This window comes from Labeo rohita, chromosome 16 (genome assembly GCF_022985175.1).
Source record: "Labeo rohita strain BAU-BD-2019 chromosome 16, IGBB_LRoh.1.0, whole genome shotgun sequence".
NCBI classification, from domain to species: Eukaryota; Metazoa; Chordata; class Actinopteri; order Cypriniformes; family Cyprinidae; genus Labeo; species Labeo rohita.
Window position 1 is genome coordinate 9,190,409 of NC_066884.1, and position 17,039 is coordinate 9,207,447.

The 17,039-nt window shown below is 40.4% G+C and overlaps 1 protein-coding gene across 3 annotated transcripts in view; it reads left to right on the forward strand.

Moving 5' to 3' along the window:
• Positions 1 to 17,039, forward strand: part of si:dkey-22o22.2 (neural-cadherin) — a 146,399-nt gene that overhangs the window by 117,149 nt on the left and 12,211 nt on the right. For all 3 annotated transcript variants that reach the window (XM_051131281.1, XM_051131282.1, XM_051131283.1), the window contains 10 exons: positions 29 to 156; positions 442 to 628; positions 1,176 to 1,319; positions 5,901 to 6,184; positions 6,589 to 8,206; positions 9,528 to 9,621; positions 11,793 to 11,977; positions 14,569 to 14,804; positions 16,339 to 16,616; positions 16,751 to 16,965. In XM_051131281.1, the coding sequence (XP_050987238.1) occupies positions 29 to 156; positions 442 to 628; positions 1,176 to 1,319; positions 5,901 to 6,184; positions 6,589 to 8,206; positions 9,528 to 9,621; positions 11,793 to 11,977; positions 14,569 to 14,804; positions 16,339 to 16,616; positions 16,751 to 16,965 (3,369 nt within the window). The remainder of the gene's footprint in view (positions 1 to 28; positions 157 to 441; positions 629 to 1,175; positions 1,320 to 5,900; positions 6,185 to 6,588; positions 8,207 to 9,527; positions 9,622 to 11,792; positions 11,978 to 14,568; positions 14,805 to 16,338; positions 16,617 to 16,750; positions 16,966 to 17,039) is intronic.

Sequence of the window (17,039 nt, forward strand, 5' to 3'; positions counted from 1 at the left end):
CCCAGGCCTATTGCTCTCGCTCTTTCAGATGTGAACGACAATGTTCCCTTTTTCATGTCATCCACGTATGAGGCGACGGTCCCAGAGGGTGCAGAAATTGGCACATCAGTTGCACAGGTCTCAGCAACTGACCTGGACTCTGGTCTTCATGGAATGGTGAGACTCTTCTTAGAATGTTCCTTCCTGGTTCTCTCTAAACAGCAATTCACACTGCACCGACAGACGTGAACAAATGGCAACACACATCGTCGGGTTCTGTCAGATCAAAACAGTTACTCCTGTTGATATCCGTTGGTGTGATGTACTGTAATCTAGTAACTGTCTCCATTGGACTACATGTGTGAATTGGCCTTAAATCTCTACATCTACCTTGCATTGATTCTTAGAATATTTGATGCAGTGTTCTTTTTTTAATCTCGTCTGCCACTCTTTTCTATCTAGATTAACTACATCATTCTAAAGGATCAAAGTGGCGACTCGCAGTTCTTCAGCATTAATTCATACACAGGCATCATCCACACCCGGGCCACCTTCGACCGAGAGCAGAAGGGCTCCTACTTGATCGAGGTCCAGTCTCAGGACAGCTCAGAGTCAGCCCGACCCGGTCAACAGGGCCAACCCAACACAGGTGTGATCCGTCAAGCATGTCTTCTTAACCCCTCGGTCACTCTGTTTCCCCTCAAACATTACAGCAGGGCACACCAGCCTCAGGGTTGAACTCCATTCATTAAGACTTCAATGAGTCACGTCTAATGAAGAACTAATGCCATCCCAGGGATTTGTGTGCAATATAAGCTGCGTATAATATAATAAGGCTGCAGTTTTAATATTAAACAGTCATTAGGATATTTAATAGAATTTATGAAATAAATCATTACTAAAGGTTTTCACAAATAATAATTTCTCATTACACTTTCTCTGAAGTCTGTGTTCTTGGAAATACGTTTTCGTAAAAAGCTATTTTAGACCATTAATACTTTTGATCGGCTGTGCATGATATACACATATTCAAAGAAATTTCATCATACAATGAATGCCAGTGACTTTGTTTTTGTTCTGTTGTCCCATTTTGGTTTGATTTCTAAATGAATTATCCATAAAGAAGGGCTTTTCTCTTGAGAGACTATGTGCATTGATGTGATCTGGAAGTAATGCACACCTCTTCTGCCCTGTAGACACAGCCTACGTGAGGGTTTTTGTCACAGACGTTAATGACAACGCTCCAGCCTTCTCTCAGCCTGTATATGAGATCAGCGTGGAGGAAGACAAAGAAGTGGGCTTTGTGGTCATTACCGTTACAGCTAACGATGAAGATGAAGGTAATTTTTTTCCCTGTTGTGTGTAGGTGTATCAAATATCTTATTCGGGTGGTCCTGTCACTTGTCTTTAGTTTGTGCTTCTTGTTTTTTAGTTTTGTTTGTTTGTGCAGTGATTTTTATCTGACAGCCCACTGATATATTTGACAGAGATGGAGGAGGAGGGGTTGCAAAAAGAAATTGAGCGAAATAAATCTAGGTGGAAAATTCGCTCCTTTTTGTGCTGAGCTTGTTAGCAAATCTCTGTGGTGAATGTGGGTGTAACAATTTCAGCACCCCATTTGATGTTTGTCTCTTTGATTTGTTTTTCTTTGTTGTCTTCAAGAAAAAGAATTAAATAAGTAGCAGGCCTTCTTTAATGATGGAAGTAAACCCTTGTGTGAAAGATTTTGCGTAGAAATTTACATGAGATGCGTGACATCTGAGGGACCAGGCAAATAACCATTGAGATTTTTTAAATGGAACGGAATAGGCAGCTCTGCACTTTTGAAAAAAATACTGAAATGATAAAAGTAGTGCGTAATGGTAGATTTTTGACAAAACTCTCGAGAGGCTTTACCAGGTGGCGTAGCCAGAGATTAAATGAGAAAGAAAATAACAAGTGTATTAAACAAGCTGCACAGATGCATTCATCTATTATCTGTCAGTCAAACAAAAAAAAGTTTTTTAAAGAAATAGTTCAACCAAAAACGAGTATTCTGCCATTTACTCATCTTTATGTAATCGGTATGAATTTCTTCTTATTGCGAGTGCTTTTTTCCATATGGCATGTGTGTCAGTGCCATAAAAGTGGTCTGCTTTATTCCATGACTTCTAAAGTCTTGAAAAGTCTAAAATCTAAATGATTTGTTCTCAGTTGAGATTGATGCACTGTTTAATACAGGTTACATATTGTACAGGGTTTCGGCAGTTATTTTATTATTATTGAGATACTTTTGTAGTTTTTATTAATAATTTGAATTTGTTGTTTAAAAATATTTTCACTTTTTATTTTAATTTTAGTTATGTTTGTATTGATTTTGTTGATTGTTCATTTTTTTGGTTTTAGTTATTGTAGCACATTAAGTTCAACTATATTTTTACATTAACAATGTAATCAATATTTTATTTATTAAAGTCAAGTATGAATCTTATCAAGTTTTTAGTTTTACATTTATTCCAAAATAATAACTCTAAGCAGTAGCAATTTAAACAATATGTCTTATTTGTGAACTTATGTTCAGCTATTCTTAGTTAACTTTTAACTATTTTTTTAATTTTTCAAACCATCAGTCATCAAAGCTCAGTAAATATTGGTCAGAGACACAGAGATTTACTTTTCACCAAGCGGATTAAAAACTCCCACAGATGCCATTTTAAGTCTTTTTTTGATGGAACAAAGTGGTTATATCTAAGTGTGTCAGTTGTTTACTTACTTTTTTAAATTGGTCTTCCCATTTCTAGCATTATATTGTTCATTCAGACTGCTTCGCGAACACAAGAGACAGGATTTATCGCATGAACCAATCACAGTTGAACATAACCATTCATATCCAATCATATCACGATGGAGGCACTGCCTCCTCTCACTTTCCCCCATTCATTCTCAATTACCCCCGACCAAACTCACCACATGCTTTAGGGGGTCTTTTAAAACTCAATGGGTTCAGGGGAGGCGAGAGAAACAAGGACTCCTGCTGTAACTTTACCTGCTGGTGTCGCTGTTGGACAGTGTTTCTTCAGAAAAACAAGTGATTTATACACTTTTTATATTTATTTATACACTACTATATATATAGTGCACACAGACACCCTATAATGATAAAAATCCACCCAGTGGTATTTATAAGTAATATCCCCTTTTTCAAATCAAGCCATTCTCAGCATCTTGTCTATGTGACGTCACACCGACCAAGGCCACTCACTCGATAGTTGATTGACACAACCATCTTACCTTAGACCTGCCCTGAGTGAGCTGTAAGCACTCCGACCGTCATTGTTTCGACTCCGGTGCAGGGGAAGACAAGAATGTCTCCAATTGAGGTGTTTCGTTGTTAAATGCAATAATTGAACATACAGTTGTCAATTTTTCCTGACATCTGAGCCGCTGAAGATGCAGAGGATTAACATTATTTGAATGTTTTATAAGGAAATGCACCCGGCAATGTACATAAATGCATCTATGTTCGCACTATGTTCAGCTTCACCTACAGCAGAAGTGAGTATAGGGTTTTTTTATGGATCTTTGCAAATCGGCTTTACTAATGATGCTAGTTAACAAGTTTTGCAGCTAAACCTGGCTAAATGCAGATAAAGTAAACATAATGGCTCGTCAGCCCACAGAAGAGAGGGACAGGGTGAGCAGAGCTCATTAGCATTTAAAGGCAAATGCAACAAAATGGCTTGCTCTGAGAAGGGCTGATTTTGACATGGTAAAAAGGGTGTTTTTACATTACCACTGAGAAATTTTAACCAAAGTATGTCATAGACTTCTCATTAAGACCCTAATGAATCATGTCAACTTTAAGATAACACCGAGAGGCAGAAAGAGGGACAACATATAGTTCTGTTGTCCAAAACACTCTGCACAGCAGCATACTTTGGTATTGTTACCAAAGTATGCTGAACCCCTGAAGGGCAAGCTGAAACTGCAGGGAGTTCATGTTTATTTCAGTAGTGCCCAGACTTTGCAATGATGTAACTATCACCATTACACCATTTTACCGAAGACAGCCTGTATGTTTTTATCCCTGTAATATAAGATGCCACAGTTAGCATGTGTACGGGCATTGCTGACAGCGTACTTTACCTTAATGCTATGCGTTTGGCCTCTGAAATGAAACTTGGCTGTTTAGTAAATGTTTTATTTATGTCTTTAGAGAGCTCCGTATCCTTCATACAATCTAAGAACTGTCTGAAAACTTCGCCTTAGCAGCTGAAACCATGTGAATGCATGAGCAACTATGAATTAGTCCAGCAAACTCTCGGTGGTCAGTTAAATTTGCATATTTCTATCGTTGGAACATTCGGTCCGTCGCTCTTTCCACCGACAGCCATAGAGTCACTCCTGTTAATCTGAGCGCGACAGGCTTGGACAAATCACCTATCCGTCCAACCTAGCGTGGCAGCCTGCCTGTCTGCCCACCCCCTCATTTCTCATCCTCTGCCTGTAGGATATTCCGGGCTGTCACCTCCACACATCTCAGTGACACGATTCCTCCACCTGATCTCGCTCTGATTTCCATCAGGGCATGGCGACTCCGGCTCATCTGTCAACATAAACAAACAGGCGGGAGCGCAGTGTCTCTCACGGCGATGCGGCTTCACCTGTTACATATGCATGACAAATTATGTGTGGCGTGGAGCCGTGTCAACAAGCAGACTGAAGCGAAGGAGACAGGGGCAGCGGGATGGAGACGTGCAGGTGTCTGATAGCTCATTAATGACGAGACGCCCGCGCCGCCGTGGAGGTGAGAAGGGTGACGTGACCTGCCACGGCTGGATGGACGGTCCAGAGCCGAGCGACAGCTAATATCTCACAACTGTCATGAAGGGGAATGCAAATCGAAGCTTGATGTCCCTCTGTCCCCTTCCTGCTTTGAAAGGCACAATGAATGAGATCGCCATTAAAATGCAATATTTCTTATTACGCTGGGGATGAAAATGGGGAATAAGAATAATTAGGAGCTGATTTGCAGGAGAGAAGGAATTTTATGGTCCTGTTAAGTGTTTCCTAAAGCTGATTAGCAGTGCCCTCTCTGAGCTGTTCATTAAACTCCAGACTGATTTCAAAGATGGAATATGCAAAACATGGCAAACTTTCTTCAACAGCTGAATGAGCACAAGGTCTCCTAGACTTTCAGCTGTCTTTCATCACCAGTGACCATTCTATAGATCACAGTAGTTAGATTTAACCTGCTTGGCCTATGGTGGTGCTGTGGGGAGGGCCGCCATATGGCCCGGCTAGTCATTAAGGAAGCTTGCTTTTGGCAAAATCACTGGAGCTCCCCTCAGCAAGTGTCACAGCACATCACACTTCACAACCGTGACGGCCGTAGCCAGGATGAGCACGACACGTTCTAATGAAATCCTCACACATCACGCCCAGATGGTGTTTGTCTCATAGAATCTGATCCGGACTGGTAAACAGAGCTGGCGCGAAACTAGAGCCTTTCCCCCCTGTGGTGTATCATGGGTGGATAAAGCAATTTGGGGTCAAGCTGGGGAGCAGAAAAAGTGGGAAAGATAGACTACGCCGATTGTTTGAAAGAAGATTTTCAACTGCAGATCTACATCTTGATGAAAGGTTGCATTATTGTGCCAGTAGTGGAAACCAAAGAGAATTACACATTTAATGACGCATTTACTAAGAGAAAAGTGTAAAATATGTACAAAACTGTCTGTGTGACATTTCGTATATGTATATGTATGTTGATTTCAGTATTTAAGCACAATCATATCATGCCTGTGTGCATTAGAGCTTTCTTGTCCTTTATGTAATCCTCATCAAATGAGCACAGATTAATGCTGACATTCTCTTTTTATCCAGCTCAGCCAAGCTTAACACTTCCTAGAATGCTAACGCTTCCCAAACCCCCCAAACAGGTGCCAATGCCAAACTGCGGTACCAGATTACCTCCGGGAACACCATGGGCACATTCGATGTGGAGCCAGAGGTTGGCACGATCTTCATTGCCCAGCGGCTTGACTACGAGCAGGTGCAGCGCTACGAGTTACGGCTGGTCGCTTCGGATGGAAAATGGGAAAACCAGACAATGGTTGTCATTAACGTCATCAACCAGAATGATGAGGCACCCCTTTTCACTCAGACTGAGTACCACGCCAGCGTCATGGAGGAACTTACAGAGTTTCCCGTCCTTGTGCTAGAGGTGAAGGGTTAAAACACTCAGACACATGTAGTTGCATGAAAAAGGCAATAATGTTGTAGAGAGGAATATCAACGTGATTTTGTGCATATGCTATAAATTAGTTCCAGTTTTTGTGGTTTAAAGCTTGGAAAGAAAAAAGGAAGCCTATTTGAAATTAATATTTTGACACACCCTGCCACGGTTGTCATTCTCTGCTAACGTGTCTCAATATTGCTGTCTATTGTGCTGTCAGTGTAAAAAATAGACTTCAAAGGCTTTGCATAAACATAGCGGAAAAGAGGCGGAGAGAACTATCGGCATTCCTTTGCTGTGACTATTAACTTTTAATTGCCTCATATGTTCTGTGACAAGTGTGTTGAATTCTAATATGCATGCCTGTTTATTCCCATCTGTTCTCCACACAGGTCTCAGCAACGGATCCAGATCAGGAGGCGGACCAGCGTGCGGTGCGCTATTCTCTACACGGGCAAGGAGCTGGTAGCGAATTCACCATAGATGAGATGAACGGCAGGATCTTTGCCCAACGACGTTTAGATCGCGAGGTTCGCTCGGCCTGGCAATTCCTGGTACTTGCCACCGATGAGAACGGGGCAGGTCTTACCGGGTTTGCTGATGTTCTAGTCGAAGTGCAGGATATCAATGACAATGCACCTGTCTTCCTGTGTGCGACAGACAACTGCTTTTTGGGTCATGTGCCTGAAAACTCCCCAGCAGACACTTCCATAATGGAAATGCGGGCCACCGACTTAGACGATCCAAAAGCTGGGAAGAACGCTATCCTTACCTACAGGATTGTGCAGAATGTGCGCAATGAGATCAATCTTAACCTCTTCTCTATCAACCCAGCCACCGGCACTATCTATACTGTTCTGCGCTCTTTGGACAGGGAGGTGGTGGATCGATACCTCGTTGTGGTTGAAGCTTGTGATGGAGGAGGACTGTCAGGCACAGGAACAGCCACCATCGTAGTTTCCGATGTCAATGACCATCCTCCGGTGTTCACCCAAAGAGTCTACATGGCCTCAATGCCAGAAAACTTAGACATCAACAGCGAGGTTGTGGTAGTGGCTGCCACCGATGGTGATGAAGGTGAAAATTCAGTCATGACATTCAGCATCATTGGAGGAGATGAAGACCGCAAATTCTTCATAGAAACCGACAAGGTGAACCGTCGTGGCATAGTGAGGCTAAAGAAAAAGATTGACTTTGAGAAGCCACATGAGCGCACGTTCAACTTAACGGTCAAAGTGGAGGATGCTGACTTTTTTAGCCTAGCCTACTGCATCATTCAGGTGGAAGATTCCAATGACCACGCTCCAGTGTTCTTCCCACAGTTCTACGAGGCGGGATCCATGTTCGAAGACGTTCCAGTAGGCACCATCGTGGCACAGGTGACAGCCGTGGATCTGGACTCTGGTCAAAATGGGAGGTTCACCTACAGCATCGCCCCAGAATCCGACCCCTTTCAGCAGTTCCTGGTGGATAAGAGCGGCTGGGTTGTGGTAGCTGACTCTCTGGACAGGGAGAAGATGTCTCAACATAGGCTTATGATCCTGGCCACAGACATGGGCAGCCCTGCTCTGACCGGCTCTGCCATTGTGCTGGTGACCGTGCAAGATGTCAATGACAACGGACCGGAGTTTGAGGCTCCATATCGGCCCATCGTGTGGGAGAACACTATAGCGCCACAGGTTGTTCACATGAATGACACATCCATTCTGTTGCATGTCACTGACAAAGACACGTCATCCAACGGAGGGCCTTTTTCCATTCGTCTGCTGATGCTGACCTCTGATGTTACAAATTTTAACTTGACTGATCTGCGGAATGGCAGTGCCATGATAACCGCTCTGCGTAGCTTTGACCGGGAGCAGCAGAAACAGTATCTTCTCCCAGTCCTGATGATTGACAGTGGATCACCACCAATGAGCTCCACCAGTACACTCACCGTCATAATAGGAGATAAAAATGACCATCCTCATGCACCTGGACACAGCGAGTTCATAGTGTACAACTTACATGGTAAGAAATGTCATAATCTTGCTACTATGGTACTGAAATTCAGCAGCTATTTTTTTTTTACATCCCTTATGGTACTTACCATGATATATACCATGTTACTACCATTCTGCATGTCCAAAATACCCTAGTACTTTTTGTAAGTATTAGCATACTCATTTTGCATGATATTTACTTGATATTCCAAGGTACTTCAAAATATACCATGGTACTGCCATGGTAAATTTGTAAAAAAAAAACTATGGTATTGCCATATTATGGTAGTACTACGCTTCACTTCCTGAATACCATGGCATTACTTTAAAAGGATAGTTCACCCAAAAAAAAAAATTCTGTCATTAATTACTCACTCTCATGTCATTTCAAATCCATAAGACCTTTGTTGATATTTGGAACAAAAAATAAAGATATTTTTGATGAAATCCAAGAGTTTTTCGGACCCTACTTAGACAGCAATGCAACTACCACCTTCAAGGCCCAAAAAGGTAGTAGGGACATTGTTAAACTGTCCATTTGAAATCATTGGTGGTTCAACTGTAATGTTATGAAGCTACAAGAATACTTTTTTTGTGCAAAGAAAACAAAAATAACGACTTTCTAATACATTTCTGGGCATTCAGTTACATTGCTGTCTGTGGGTCAGAAAGCTTTTGGATTTCATCAAAAATATCTTAATTTGTGTTCTGCAGATGAACAAAGGTCTTACGGGTTTGGAACCCGGGTTTGGTTTGAGGGTGAGAAATAATGACAGAATTTTCATTTTTGGGTGAACTGTCCCTTTAAGGTACTTAAAACATATTTAATGGTAAATGTGTAAGAGAAACTTTATTACTGTCATGTTAAATGGCCAAAACACTGTTTTTTTACCCTTCTTAATATATGACATTTTAGGAGAGAAATTATCATGTATTACATGATAATATTTTTAGCATTTTTCTCTTTTCTCTGATGAAATGCATTAGCCTTCTAATAAGAATTCATCATGTAGCTCAAACATGGCATGATGCTAACAATTTACTTAAATCCCAGGTTTAAGAGGCACATAAGCAAGAGCCATTTTAAAGGATGTTGATTTCATGACTAACAGGATTACAGCATTTCGTTTTGCCTTTTGGAGAAATGGCAATGTTGCATGCTAATAGCATTGCATCCCCCCCACTGTGCTGTTTAAGTGGGTCCATATGTGCCAATGAGATGCTCTGCTTTTTGCTTATCTTTTTAAAGATATGTCTCCTCCGCCCACCCACACACACGCATCGCCCCAGGTATCGCGCAGCCTGGATGGAGGTAGCTTTTCACTAACCTCATTATGTATTTTCCCCAGGTACACTCCCCACGACGGTGCTTGGACAGGTTCAATCCCCTGACCTTGATGACTGGAGCGAGAAGGTTTACAAGTTCGAAGGCAAACCCCCCAGGTGCTTTGATCTTCTATTGAAGTTTGATTCAAACTCTACTGTGTCAAGTGACACTTACATGGGAAGAAAAAAAAGAACAAAAGTGAGGGGAGGATAAAGGACGAGAGCGTGCGGAGCACGGCATATTAGCTTACTGACATCTTGCCTGTCACTCGCCTTTTTAATTTCAAAATTCACTCTGAAGTGATACACGGATTCTCTCCCAGTAACTGATAAGAAAGATTACGTTGGCTGGAGGTTCTCTCTAATGAGCTGCATCTAAGTGTGATGGTCTTTGTCCAAACCAGACTCTGTGGCTCATGCCAACGATGGCACCTTTAAGCAAAGCGATTATGCTAACACTCCACAAACTACTGCCAACTCAATCAGTTTAGTCTCGAGTTCAATCACAGTCTATTTCAAGTTCCATCCAAAGCTGTGCCCGACGGTGTGTTGTGGAGGATCTGCTCTCATTAATTTGGATAATTAACACATTAATACATTAGCAGTTTGATGCTAGCTAGTGTGACACATCTCTTGGCACCGAGAGCGTAGCTTCAATCCAAGCAGTTTTTCATTTGCTTACTTGACAGTTAAGTACCTAATTTGGCACCCGCGCTGAAGGTTACCATCGAGGTGGAACTCTATTCCTGTTATATGAACATGATTGAATTTAATTTGAGCAGTGACTACTGTGAGTTTTGCGACCTTGCTGCACAGTGTTTGAAGTTACAGGGCCAAACATGGCTTCATAGCAAACGCCATATTAAGAGCCATAAACCAGTGTTGCTTTTCATTTTGTGTCCTTGTCCTCTTAGCTCATGCTACAAGACATAGGCTCGTCACTCTCGCTCACAAAATCTTGAAATCTGGGTCCAAGAGAGACATGTCAATTAATTTGCAAGTCTGCAATCACCTTATTTTTAAATAATTTTTCAGCTTGTGTAAAACAGTCCAAAAAATGACCACAAACCCTTCCTCCAAGTTGTCAAGAATTGACTCTTGCATTACAGTGTGAATTAGTTTAGGTGAGAAATTCAAGATAGTAGATACTGTCATGGAGGCGTTTGTGCTATTTTTGTGGAAACTGTGTTGTTTTGATGAATAGAAAGTTCAAAAGAACAACATTTATTTGCAATAGATTTTTTATGCACAACAAAAAAAGTCTATATTGTGACAGCTGATCAGTTAAATGCATCCTTGCTGATTAAAAGTATTGATTTATTTTTAAAAAATCATACTGACCCCAAACGTTGTATAGTATAATGTCATGGTTTTGTTTTTAAACAAGACAACACTTAAAAAATGCAGAGAAGGTATATTACAACTGTGACCTAGACGGAGAAAGAGTGTATCCATACAAAAGAGAGAGGGAGAGAGAGAGAGATTGGTGCTGCCCAGCTGTTCCTGGAATCTCTTATACAGAACAGCAGAAGTGTCCCTGTCATGGTCATCACATCTGGAGACGGTGACAGGAGTTGACATAAGTGCTTTCACTGATATACACACTGCCATTAATAATACAGCTTGAGTCATCTTACAGCATCAGTGCTGCTCTCTCATGTGTGATGATCCAGGAATGAACCTTGGAATGAATCCCCAGTTACTGTTTGTCTAAGTTTAAAAGGATACCTTACCCAAAAATGGAAATTCTGACACAATTTTGTCATGCTGGTCCAAAATATGACTTTCTTTTTCTGTCGAACACAGAGCTGTTAGACAGAATTTTGATGTTGCTCTTTGTCTTAGGATAAAAATGATAAAAGTCTTTCATCCATAAACTACCAGTCAAAAGTTTTTCAACAGTTAGATTTTTCATGTTTTTTAAAGAAGTCTCTTCTGCTCACCAAACCTGCATTTATTTGATCCAAAGCACAGCAAAAACAGTACAATTCTGAAATATTTGTTGCTTGGTGAGCAAAAGAGACTTATTTAAAAAAACATTCAAAATCTTACTGTTCAAAAACTTTTGGCTGGTAGCGTATGTATTGTACACTATATTCCAAATGCTATACCACACATTCTCCTAAATCTTTATTTACTACATTAGCAAATTATTAATTTCATTTTAAATGCTTATTATTATAAATATTCAAAGGTGGTATATTGAAATGATCATAAATGCACTAGTTGAATTTTAAGTCATGCATTAATTCTCATCCTTTTGCCCCACTGAACATGAACCCACACAGGCAATTCAGCCTGAACCAAAACACCGGTCAGCTGAGCATCCGAGAGGGAACACCAGCTGGATTCTACAGCCTGCAGGTGAGGGTGGCAGATAAGAGCTGGCCTGACGTCACCTCATCGGCCGAGGTCACAGTGATGGAGCTGGAGGAGGAGGCGCTGAAGAATGCTGGATCTATCAGACTGGCCAGTAAGAGACTCTTATTTAAAGAAAAAAAAAAAAAGCTGAAATCTAAACATATTCTTATACTATTATGTTTAACCCTCATGTTGACTGAGAGGATTTTCTTTGTCCCAAAAAATGCTAGTTAATGTAACCGCATTGAACTAAAACTTATTGACTTGACTCACACATGGTATAATAAGGATTTTTCTCCAACCTTGTCACACTGGTCAGAAATGAATGGCCAAAAAATTGCTTGTAAATCTGTCATTATGCTGTATTATTACCAAATGTTGGATTCAGTATTTGTATCAATTTGTTTTCTTGCACTTAGCCATTTGGTTTTGTAATTAGGGGTTCAAGGGCGTATTGTTAGAATGGCCACGGATCAGCAATCCTTATGTAAAACTGATTATGCAGACCAAACAACAAGTTGTAGAGACTTGAAATTTGGAGGGATGGTTTTACTCACACCATCTACAAAGCCAACAAGTCTTGCCCCAATCGGTCGGACGGGGGCGCTACAGCAATCAAAAGTATGAAATCACTCATAACTCCTAAACCGTTTATCGCAGGCTCAAGTGTCTTATGTCGTCGGAATCTTTGGCTCATGGCGGACAAAGAACATGCAAGATTTGTCCGTCACCCGAAATTTTTGTGTATTTTACATTTTTTGAAAAACTGACTTTTGATAATTAGTCCTAGGTGAGAGTGAATATCAATAATTATCAAAAAATGTTAAACTTTCGACTCTCCGTCGCAAAGGTTCAAAACGTTCGAAAGCATCAGGGCCGCTTTTACAGAAATGGCTATAACTTTTGAACGGAATAGGATATCTTTGCCAAACTTACAATGCATATGTAAGTGATGCTTACATATTATGTCAGAAGATGAAAAAAAAGCAAAACATAAAAACAGCCATAACTACGCACCCGTTTGTCTTATCTACATGAAAATCGCTATGCATGGTCCTGGTCCAAAGTGCCACAAGTGGCTTTGAAGCAGTGTTGTAGTCGAGTCACCAACTGTCGAGTCCGAGTCGAGTCTCGAGTCCCAGTGTTCGAGTCCGAGTCCAAGTCCGAGTCACCAAAGAAGAGTCCGAGTCGAGTCCAAGTCGAGTCACCATTACCAGAGTTCGAGTCCGAGTCGAGTCTCAAGTCCAGAGAGTGGATTCTCGAGTCGGACTCGAGTCCAAAGAATAGTGACTCAAGTCGGACTCGAGTCCGAGTCCAGGACTCGAGTACTCCATCACTGGACACTGTATTTTAAAGATACTTAAAACGTAAAAATCAATACGATATGCAGAGAGAGAGAGAGAGACTGTTTAATCTGACACAGTGACTATCGCAACAGACAAATATCGCAAAAATCTGATCTGGCACAGTGACTAGTAACGTTAAGTTATCAACAGACAAAAAAATGCTGTAATCTGAACCAGACATACATTAACCCTAGCTTCTTCTGTTTGTTATCATATATGCATTAGTCAATAATATTTTTTTGAAAAAAGCTAACGTTAGGCAATGGAAAGCTTTTTACTTACTTTTCTGGGTGCATCCGTGACAGGTGTCTGTTAAAGTTTGAGGTTGTCCCAGTCTTTTCCTCAATTGTGCGATTACACACACAACATTTAGCGCTGCTCTTTCCAGCATTAGAAGCAAAATTCGCGTAGGCGAACTTCACGATCCGGGGCACGTCTTTCTGCATTTTACAAATGTGAACATTTAGCCCGCGAATCATGCATCATGCATTGCACGAGCGTAAAAGTGAGTGACGTCAGTGAGTGTGTTGTCAAGCAAAGAGAGCGAAAGGTAGCAGTGTCTGTGAAGGGAGATCGCGGCCGGTCTTGGGCACGAAACAGGAAAAGTGTAACACCTTATATAATTTTTTTATAACATATTTAGTCAAAAACAAAGTGATGAATGCTCAAGTCCGATTGTATATATCCTCGAGTCCGAGTCCAAGTACGAGTCATCAATCCGTGAGTCCAAGTCGAGTCACAAGTCCAGAGAGTGGATTCTCGAGTCGGACTCGAGTCCAAAGAATAGTGACTCGAGTCGGACTCGAGTCCGAGTCCAGGACTCGAGTACTCCATCACTGCTTTGAAGACATTTGTTTATCTCAAAAAACAGGCCATAGGCCTATGAACTTTGAGCACCTATTAGAAAAGCTTAACGGAGGTTGAACGGAACGAAATATTGTGTGTTTTTATCATCATTTTTATCCTTATCCTTATCACTGAATATCTGATATCAGAAACCCAAATGCATTTTAAAAATGTACAGCATTTGCATCCATTAGATAAAAGTGGCTGATTTTTAAGTCCAATCAATTTGTTTGACCTTAAAAGTTGTGCATCACATTTCAATGCAGATTTTGTAAATCTGTCACATGCAAGCTGAAATTGACAAATGAGCATAATGCAGTTTGCAGCCTGTGTAAGTGCTCTTACTCATTTCACATGTGAAGAGGCCATTTGCATAGAAGTCTTATCATTGATGAGAGAGCGTGAAAAAAATCCTGCAAAATAAGGTCTACATTTTGATGCAACATTTTAAGTTATGTTTATGTTTGGGTTTTACATTGATGGCAAGTATGTGTGTGTTTGTTATGCGCAGACTTGACTGCAAATGAGTTTTTCAGAGCATCAAAGAATGTGGAGAGCCGATACATGCGTCTCCGCCGCTTCTTGTCCGAGCTCTTCCAGACTGATATGGAGAATGTTGACATCTTCACCCTGGCCAGTGGCAGCCAGCCAGCTCAGCATCACCTCAGCGTGTGGTTTGCCGCCCATGGCTCGCCATACTACAAGCCTGAGAAACTCCACGGCTACATAGCCATGCACAAAGCTAAGGTGACAAAGACAAGTGCACAAAAACTCACACTTTAACACCGATCCACGTCTCCTGTGTTTCTCACATAGGCACGGATATGGAGTCTATGAAGCCGTTCACATTTACACGCATCTCACACCTGCACTTAGAGACACACTGCAACGGGTCAATAAATATTTCATTTTCATGTAAGGAATGAGATGGTGGGCTGTCGCTTTGGGCAGGGGAAGCGAGCAGGATTTCTGAAAGGGAGGAATGGATAGAAAGAACATGTTGCTCCCTGTGCAGCATCCACCAGTCTATAAATCAGGTGTAGAGTAGGCGCTCTTCACAGCCCAGCATGGTGCTAATGCTCTCACCGAGATGATGTTGATGCACTACACAGGAAGCTGCTCTGACATTTTTAGAGCCACTGCTGAGGGATGTGATGGACTGCCCTTGAGTCCAGAACAAATAAACACACTCATACTAACATGTACATGTACAGAAATGATTATGGTGAATGACTTGCATTGCTTTGTTCCTCTTGTAAATCGTTTGGATAATAATGGATTCGGATTAAAAAAACAAAACAATTTTTTTATTTTATTTTATTTTATTTTATTTTTTAATTTTATTTTCAGTAGAATGACAAAGGTCTTCTTTTCAATATAATAATTTTAAATCACTTTAGTATTTTTTTTTATTTTAAATTTTAATCTATATTTTATTTATTTTTAGATTTGTTTAAATTACAAAAAAAAAATATGTAATATTAGTTAACAATACCATATGCACCACATTCCAAATGACATATTTTATTTTTTAATTTTAATATTAAATTCTTAATTTTATTCTGTTCTATTTTTATTTCAGTAGAATGACCAACGTCTTCTTTTTAATATAATAATTTTAAATTACTTTAGTAAATTTTAGTACTTATTTCAGTTAGTTCCCAAGGCACCATTTCTAATTTTAAGTTAAAAAAATTTAATCTAAATTTTAATCTATATTTTATTTAATTTTAGACTTATTTAAATTAGCGAAAATAATTAATTTAATATTAGTTAACAATACCATATGCACCACATTCCAAATGATGGATTTATTTTATTTATTTTTTTTATTTTTAGTGGAATGTCCAAGGTCTTATTTTCCATATAATAATTTTAAATTACTTTAGTAAATAAACAGGATACGATTGGTATGAAACATACCAGTCTCAGCTTTCAAATTATGCCATTTGTTAAGGAATTCAAACAATAAATACCATTTGTAGCCCTTTAATGTGTCGTGACAAACCATTGTAGTGCCTCAGTTCAAGCGGCACATGAACCGATCATCTCTTCCTCTTTACTAGTTATACCTCAAAATAAAAATTAATGAAATTCAGAAGATAATCTTGTTCATATACATACCATTTTTCAAGTTCAAGTCCATCAGTGTTAATCTACTCTCCTGACTGGTTTGTTTGTCAGACAAAATAGCAGAGTCTGTGTTATGATTGGTCAGATCACCTGTCAATCAAACACCCTGTGAATTGTCAACTAAGTAGGACTTGTTCTTCTCTTTCAGTTGGAGTCTGCTTTGGGTGTGACCATTCTACAGGTGGGGGTGGACGAGTGCACCTATGCGGCCTGCGGTCAGACAGGTGGCTGCTTTAGCAAGGTGGCATTCAGTGATACCCCTAAAACACTCAACAATGGAAATGTCTCTCTAGTGTCCGTCTCAGCCAAAGCGAGCGCTCAGTGTGGCTGCCTCGCTCGAGAGGGCGTTCACCTACACTGCTCTTCATACTCTCAAAACCCTTGCCTGAATGGAGGCACCTGTGTGGATAGTGAACTAGGCTACAGGTAAAATGGCCAACTGTTCTAACACTCAGATCTTGTTTTGCTTGCATGCTTGTTTTTCTACATGACAGAATAAACGTTGTTTATTCATATCATGCAGTTTTACTTTTGGTGAAGTAATGGCTGATCTGTTGCAGGTGTAAATGTCCCCCTATGTTTGATGGACCAGAATGCCAGCAAACCAAGCACAGTTTCCTCGGCAATGGTTATGCATGGTTCCCTCCTATAAGGCCTTGCTTCCAGAATCACATCTCTCTGGAGTTCATTACAGAAGCAGCCAATGGTCTGCTGTTCTACAATGGCCCATTGGGCACACCTCAGCCTGGAGAAAAAGAGGACTTCATTGCGCTAGGTATATATAGCATTTTCGCATAGTGTAAATTTTGTAAATTTCCTACTGTAAATATATGAAAACTTAACTTAATT